At 39.2% G+C, this 8,448-nt stretch overlaps 1 protein-coding gene across 1 annotated transcript; it reads right to left on the reverse strand.

Moving 5' to 3' along the window:
- Positions 1-375: 375 nt before the first annotated feature.
- bhlhe40 (basic helix-loop-helix family, member e40) lies at positions 376-3,985 on the reverse strand. The gene is made up of 5 exons (XM_065240972.2): positions 3,661-3,985; positions 3,513-3,576; positions 3,195-3,302; positions 2,726-2,849; positions 376-2,508 (listed from the first exon to the last, which is right to left on the reverse strand). Exons 1-5 carry the CDS (start codon positions 3,738-3,740, stop codon positions 1,652-1,654), a joined length of 1,233 nt encoding a protein of 410 aa, XP_065097044.1. The 5' UTR covers positions 3,741-3,985; the 3' UTR covers positions 376-1,651.
- Between the last annotated feature and the right edge of the window lie 4,463 nt (positions 3,986-8,448).

Below are 8,448 nucleotides of genomic sequence, written 5' to 3' on the forward strand. Positions count from 1 at the left end.
TACACTACACAGAGCACACAGCCAGACACGAGTGTGAGTCTTAACCTAATTCAACAGTTTACAAGCACTGGAAATACTGCATTATGGGAATCTGGGCCTTAACATTCGAGATCTTCTGTAATGATACTGTAAACTACTGTAATTTTTGCTACAATTTTACATAATTTCCTATTTAATTCTAATAACCTGCACTATTAGACAGTTAATAATGTCTACTAGCATCAAATAATGGGAATGATTAGGTGTGAAACTGAAATCTGACTATTATATCGTGCATCTAAAGGATTTGCATAGACAGTGCATATATTATGTAAGTGTTACATAAGGATGGGCATTGATAGGAAAAACAGGGAGGTTATTTATCAGACTCAGACATGATTTCCACAGGAAAAAAACTTTATTAATACTTTTTCTTTAATGTATGTCAACAATACTTTAGACAAAATATATACATCAAGCAACCTTCAGTTAGGTCCCAAAATAAAAATCCCAAGTACCTCTTCCTATACAAAACTAATATATTGTTTAAAACATTACATTCACTTTCATTTGCTTCTATGTTGGGATTACAAATGCAGACGCCTGCGATGCAGCTATCACGTTTACTGCTTTAAACAGGTAAAGGCAACAGTATAAACAAATATCTGTCCTAAACTGACCAGAAATGAACACGATGATGCAGACCGAGTCTCGTTTCAAAGCTATGTACACAATCTCATGGCCTACAGCGCTCGGCTGTCTAAAACTCGCCAGTCTTTGCGATGAAAACGTAAGTTGCGGGTCACGTATCAAAAATACAGATGTACAAGTAGTATAAACAAAATAATTACACAATGCAGTTACCTCACAAGAACTTCGTCTACGTGCACAAATGGGTGACAAACTCAAAAGCAACAATGCAGTGGTGATTATATAACCCCTGTATATACACAAGTGTCACGTCTGGAGGGTCAATGGAGTTCTCGCTTACATAAGAAAGCTTCCGTTTGTGGTGCGACAGGTAAGTGCGGTATGGAAACAAGGTGAGCTTACAACGGTTTGGTAGCATTGTAGTCTAGAAGGATGATTCTTATTGGTTAAAGCAGTAACAGAAGCTTCCGGTTCTAGCTTCCACGGCACAGAGAAATGTTCAAAGCAGCATCTACAGGGGTGATGTTTTAATAAAATATGACTTAATCTTTTACATTCAACAAATGAAAAGGTGCTTGTGCAAAGGGACATTTGGGGACCGTCTGCACATCACATTCTGGGTTATTTGTTTGTAATTTAACTTTAACATTCGACATAAGTGCAGAGATAAGCCGTTCGCCCGTCCCAGGGCCTTTTCCAAAGGACAGAGCTCAACTTTTGACCTTCTTCACAGTGTATCACAGTGCTTACACGGGGCCTCGTAAACCAGTCTTTCTTTGTCCTTTCCATCTCCGAGTCTGTGTTTGCTGGTTGTGGAGGGAGAAAAGAGCGCGCGTGTGTGTGTTTGTGAGGCCGTCATACTTCTGAAAGGATCTGAACAGCTGCTGGCTGAGGGTGCGTTTTTTGTCTTTGCCTATCCACCGCTTCAACCTAACCCTCTCAGGGAGCTTATTCAGCAGGAAAGTCCACTCTTATAACCGAAACATTCAGAGAGCGGGGTATTGGTGGACCAACAGAGTCCTCAGTCTTTGGTTTCAAGGTTTAAGGGGGGGACTTGTTTCAGAGCCTGCAAGAGTGCAGGAGAGTCCATGGAGGTCTGAGTGGAGACCGGAGAACCCACCCTTGAGGACATAACTAGAGACGTGGGGAGTTTCTCGGGAGACAAACCGGTCGGGGAACCGGTCAAGCCCGGGTACAATATGGGCATGGCTCCCGGGTACCAACACTTCTCCAGCATTGGCAGGTACGCGGCTGCTCCTGAAGGAAAGAGGTAGAACGGCATGCAAAGAGGCGGCTGGTGTGGAGAAAAGCTCACGTAGGGGCTGTGACCGCCCACCACCTCGTGCCCTGAAAGAGACTCGTCTTCAGAGGAGTCGGACCTCTGGCGTTTGGCCTGCGGTTCGTCTAATTCCTCTTTGATAGTGCCGCCCATTCTCTCAGCCAGGCCGTACTTGACGTCCATATCGTCTTTTCCATAGTAAACAGGCCGCTGGGGCTTTAAATCACGTTTCTCCAGCTCTCCCCCATAGCCGCTATCCGTATCCGTATCGCTACCGCTTTGTTCGCTGCTATGAGGATAAGTCCTTTGTATGACAGGAACACAGTTTTTAGCATGGCCCTCTGTGGATTTCAGCTGCGGACCTGTTGGTTTTTCCCGGCCCTCTTGGATTTTGGGAGCGGGCTCCTCTGGACAGGGACTGGGTGGGCTCTGTATGAGCTCGGACGCCACTCTCTGAAGGTGGCTGATGATGTGCGTGGGCGTCAGGTCGCGGACGTTCTCCTGGTTGGCCAGCAACTGGAGGACCTCCTTGGCACACAAATGGAACCCGGAACGAAACATCTCCTCGCTGTTCTCCAAATGCCCGTTCCCCTGCTCGCCTGCAATAGAACCATAGTGTGAGAAAAACGTTTGCTTGTGCCAAACATGTGGATAGTTTGCTCTTATGCAAGCACATTTCAGTTTTGCTTTATTTTGTAATGCGCTCCAAAATAACAAATGGGGGTGAAAAGTTCAGCAAGGCTGTATCCTGTAACAAGGTCAGGCTTTTGTGAGCAACACATGGTGCGCCGCCCCTGCCCTTTATCAAACACTCACCGATTTGCATTCCATTTTGCAAGGAAATGATTTTCTGTTGTTGCTGCTCCAGCAGGTTGTTAAGAGCTTTCACATGCTTGAGCGTCAGTTCCAGCACAACAGCCTTCTCCAAGTGTCCCAGAGTCTAAAACAGGAAGAACCCAGATAAGCATGTTGATCTAGCTTATGTAACGCATTCTGCAGAAGCTCAGAGGACAAACTCTATTGAGCGAGCTGGAATACAGACGCTTCTCTTGTGCACATGCCAGTAATACTTGAAGTAACATGCCACTAATTTATTAAACAGTTGTCAGCTTTGGAAATGATTACATTTATTATACAGATTAAAAAAATTATGTTCTGTCTGAGGGCGCGCCCTTTACCAAAGTTATTGAAAAGCAGGACAAACATGATTTATTCATTATCAACAAGCAGGTGGCGCTTTGATACAACAGGGTGAGGTGAGCCCATCCACTCCCATATTACTTACAGTGAGTTTAAGGTGTTCAGGCAGCAAATCCTTTAACTGCGCGATGCACTCGTTTATTCTGTCTCTCCTTTTCTTCTCGATCAATCGATGGGGCAATTTGTACGTATCCTATGGGAAAAAATATTTAAATTTAACTTTGGATTCGATGCGTAAAACAACAACAACGTTAATAACAAACTTGAGAAAATCAAAAGCTTGTGCAGCAGAAATTTTGTTAAAATCAGTTTTGCTATTAAAATGCGTGTATATGCAACAGAATATACAAGCGTAAGATGCAAGCAAGTGTGCGCAATTCGTGCGTAATTGCGCGTTTCGTACCTTACTGTCCTCACCGCGCTTCTTTCCCTGCCGGGGCTTATACGCATACATGGCAAAATCCATTCTAGAATAGAAAATGATATAAAGGCAATAAGCAAACTATCCTTCTGGAAATCTTCTGGAAGACAAGAACCAGAGACTGACTTACCCTTGCATGTCAGCCATATGATCCATCGAGACGTGTTTTGCGATACACGGAGGAGGTTGCGCACTGGTAATCCTCTCCATTTCACACTTTCAGTGTGTTGCAGACAATTAAAAAAATAGTATATGCAAGTGAAAAACAAATCCGTCACTTTCTCATCAAAGTCCACATGTATTTTCCTCAAAAAAGGTAGTGCCCAAAAGTAGCTGAAGTGTTTGGAGATGCAGTGTCTGATGTGACGTGAGGTGGAGATGCAGGCAGGCGTTTGTCGTCTCCGCTGCTGGTTAAATGAGTGAGTGTGGGTGGATGTGAAGTACGTGTTAAATAAACCCTGTGACTGGAGACACGTCTCGAGCTTCAGTCACATGAGCCTCACGTGTGTGACGGCGCTTTCAGAGCTCAACCCATTTACAGCAGCCTGCCCGCCCGCCCGCTCGTGTCCCGTGTACCACCATGCTGCTCTCTCTCTCTCTCTCTCTCTCTCTCTCTCTCTCTCTCTCTCCCTCCCTGTGTTTGGACTGGTGCGCTTGAATATAGATTTATTTGTATTACAAAGTATAGGGATACACGTTTAGTTATTAAGTGTTTTAGTAGATAGATAAATATTTTGAATTACAAGCGTTTTATTTTGGACGTAAAATAGTCTGATTAATGCGCGCATGTATCTACGTTTATGTTTACGTTAAATATTTGAAGAACAAATCTAGCCTACATAACAACATGTTGCATTACAAAAGAATTATGGAATTGAATAATAAAAAATGATACAAAAAAGTTTTTTATTATATTATTATTATTACAATATTTGATAATTATTTATGAAGGTGCTAAATATAATATAGCAATTTCTTCTGTTGAATATATATTATTTCTGTGAATTTATGTATTAAAAAAAAAGTTTATCTGGCAATCCAGTGCCAGCACTGTTTGTTTGATTTTTTTTTTCCAATTTGGCCATGCATGGTTTTATTATATTATATTATATTATATTATATTACAGTAGTCCCACACACATGGGCCCTAATGTTTTTCTAGAGGCTTCTGGAAGGAAACTGATGTCAAATTACATTGATATCCAAGACACCTGTGGCTGCATCAAAATACTGCAAGCGTCTATTAACGCAATCCCCCTGACGTGATGTTGGCACACGAGCTCGCACGGCACCGTTATCATGTTTACACAATAGTAACAGATGCGCGCTCCATTATTTCACACCGGGGCCGTTTGGCGCTCCACGTGCAGCCGCTCGTGGCTCTCTCGTGCTGCGGCGCGGTTTGTTGTGTTGCCGGTTGTGCTCGGCGGCGGCGGTCACGTTGATCTCCTCATGGCTGGCGGCGCGGGGAGAGGGAAGAGGCGGGGGACCGGCTGAAGCCCCGGTGCTGACGTCATTCGGTTTATTTTAGGACCGAGCTCAGCGCAGGCGCTCTAATGTAAACGAGAAACGGAGATCTCATGCTCGTTTCACATGTAAATAACGCGGTCATACATTTGACAGCATGTTATATTTTGTGCTCTACTGTTTAAAGTAGTACTCGAAATGCACGTAGCCTACATTAAAAATATGGAATGAAGGATGTTTTGAAGGGTGCTTATAATGTAAAAAAAAAAATCAATAACAGTTTACATTGCATATTAAATGTATGCATTCTTAAAATAGAAATATGATTAAGATAGCCTAAACGAACAGCAAAGATGACAAAGAATTTTTTATGCAAAGTCGGACAGTGGCAGGTTAGGGGTTAGTCAAGTTTAACATCGATGTAAAGCTGTTATAAAGTTATATATAAATAATAAAGGTGACCTGTTCACAGAAACACTCCCGTACAAAAACTCACAATGGTTTTACTAGTTAAAACAAAAAAAAAACATGTTTACTAGTTAAACCATGGGTATTGTAGTAAAATCATGGTTTTGCCAATATAATCAATAAGCCAAAAAAAAAAAAACATGAATAATTTTTCGTAATTTTCGTTTTGCTGTTACTGTAATTTGCCTGTTGGAACTGATGTTGGCCTTTATTGTGGTTTTGAGGTTAAAAGTCTTGATATCCAGTAAATAATTCATATCCTAACAGCATCAGTGGAAAGTATGGGGGGAGTTTGATGTTTTTTATTGAGACTTGCAGCAACAAGATGACGCAGCAACCTCATGTACAGGCAGAGATCTAGTGCACGAGACACTTCAGCAAATAAAAACATACAAGTGCATTGTGCACTTTTAGTTAAATGACAAAGAAAGATTTTTACTGGGTTCGTAAAGATGTGGGTGTGATATATTAGACATTACTATTTATGTTACAATGCAATTACGTACATGTGCCTAATATATAATTATGACTTAACTGCTTGTAATTGTACACATTGCAAGTGTTGCCACTGTTCTATTCATCACGGTGCCACCATGTTATATGCATATAAAGACAATATAATAGAAAGTGGTGCTGAACTAAATGTTAATGCTCCTTAAAGATGAGTTCCAATAAGCTTATTTTGTGAAAATGAATTCATTAAATTGTCAACTATTCATGTATATGAACAATAAAATATATTTAATGTAATAAGCTACGCACGTACTCTGTGTTAATGCGTTTTAAAAGTTAAATGGTTAATTTCACAGTTGGATCTCATGCACTTTTACTGCATAACATCCGAATCAATAGCTTTATTAGATCATGTGATAAATGTTGTGAACTAGTCTGTTTAGTGGATTAAAATTGCATGATATCCTGAAGCCAATGAAGTTTCACGCTGTATGCTATTATGTGCTGTGTGTGACTTCATTAGATAGCAAGCTTTTCTCTTTTCAGGAAAGTCCCTATTTGACCACAAATACTGGATAACCCCATTTTAAATTTAAGATGATTATTTATTATTACCGCTTCGAGGATTCTTAAAATAAGTCATCTGAAGTTGCATTTTGGTTTTGTTAAACCATGTATTTTACATGCACATACACGAGATTATAACAGTGATTTGTGAAAGTGAAAAAGTGCATTTACATGTAAAACAGAAAGATATCAAGTACACATTTTGATTATTATTACTTAGTTAATATTGTGACGGTTATTTCAATCAATGACCTCTACATTGTCCTACACTTTTTAGACATAAAAATCCAAAAGTTGTCACTGACCTTTTAAAAAGTTTTATGTATCTCTGGTACACAAAGGTGTACTTTTTAGAAAGAGCACTGTCCCGGTGACAACTTTTTTACCTTTCTTCTGAGAGTGCAGAAGTATACACTCCCATTATAATGAAATAAAAAATGACTAACAAATCATTCATTTCATCCAAACTTAACAGATAACAGGCCTTATCACAAAACAATTTGACCTAAATACAAATATGCTTCACCAAATACTGCCTTTCATTTGAGATATCTAAACGAAGTTTCCTATTTCTTACTAAGCTGATGGTCCTCCGTCATATTTTCCTCCCTGTGCACTGGTTTATTTTATTTCACAAATGTCACTTCAGTTGCAGAAGGTTTCAGTCTGATGTTGCACTTCACATGGGGGATTTCAGAGTGGGCCTTTGTGCGATGTCAAACGTCAATAATTCAGTTTTAAAAGATGATTGTCTGACACTTGTCACTTTTGGTTGTTTCACACATGACAACAAACTGATACCGTATTGTTTTACATTTGAATCAGTTTGGGGCACTCCAATGTGACCTCCGTACAAAGCTGCTCTATCTACAACTCGATATCAACTAAAATACTAAGGGTCAGTTTCCCAGACAGGGTTTAGATTAATCCAGGACTAGGCCTAGTGGGACATTTAAGTAGTTTTTACAAACAAACCTTACAAAACAAAATACTAATAATGGCACCGATATATGTTAAGATATGTCAGTGCAAGATGTTTTCAATTAAGGCACATCAAACATGCATTTTAGTTTGGGACTAGTATAAACCCTTTCCAGGAAACCGGAAAGTTTTTTTTAATTCATTTTGCAGATCAACATGAGAGGTCACAGAAAGGACATTTCCTTCGAAAAGCTTGGACCGTAACTTCTATATTCTTGGTAACACTTAGGTTCACAGTAAGGTTTTATTAATTTAGTAAACTACATTTGTAAACATTAAAATAATCTTAGTACATGTTATTTTTTAAAAAAATCATACAAATCAAATATTTTAGTTAATGCACAACGAACTAGCATGAATTATGCTATGAATTATTTGCATTAACCAATTTAAATAAATTCTCAAAATATTGTAAATTAATCTTCGTTAATTCACGTTAGCTAATGCATTTATGTTTTAGACCTTAAGCCGTCCCTGGGACTGTCCCCTTTAAAAAGGTTGTAATGTAGTAATAGTCCTACCATTTAGGTACAGATATGTATATATTTGGTATCAATATGTAACTTTGAGGTACTAATATGCACTCTTTAAGGACAAAAACTTACTTTTTGAAAGGGTACCAACCCACTGACAACTTTTGTTTCTTTTTTCTGACACTGTAAAGTGTTACCGATTTCTTTAGAAGTTCAACTTCCTTTGCATTGACTGTAAAGTGCATGGGGTGAATGTACTGTCATGATATGAAAACTGAAAATAATAATGCTGTCATCAGCATTGCCACCTGCTCTGCCATTTTTTATTTTTTTTTTTGCTGCAGAATAGCAAATAATAAAGAAAATGTTGAATATTTATGTGAATCAGAGACTGAATATGCTGTAATTGTAATAAACGAGTCATAAATCATTATAGCACCAACAAGATATTCTTCACACTGTGGATTTGTAATTGGACTAAAGCAAATAATAAAAAACATGATTTTTTT

The sequence above is a fragment of the Paramisgurnus dabryanus genome, chromosome 14, assembly GCF_030506205.2.
Source record: "Paramisgurnus dabryanus chromosome 14, PD_genome_1.1, whole genome shotgun sequence".
In the NCBI taxonomy this organism is placed as follows: Eukaryota; Metazoa; Chordata; class Actinopteri; order Cypriniformes; family Cobitidae; genus Paramisgurnus; species Paramisgurnus dabryanus.

What these genes read in the sequence shown, in the direction of transcription:
- bhlhe40 (XM_065240972.2), bottom strand. Translation starts at nt 3,740, where the DNA reads ATGGAGAGGATTACCAGTGCGCAACCTCCTCCGTGTATCGCAAAACAC. An exon ending in CATATGGCTGACATGCAAGG is followed by an intron (nt 3,577 to 3,660) that starts GTAAGTCAGTCT and finishes TTTCTATTCTAG; the next exon opens with AATGGATTTTGCCATGTATG. An exon ending in GCAAAATGGAATGCAAATCG is followed by an intron (nt 2,509 to 2,725) that starts GTGAGTGTTTGA and finishes GTTCTATTGCAG; the next exon opens with GCGAGCAGGGGAACGGGCAT.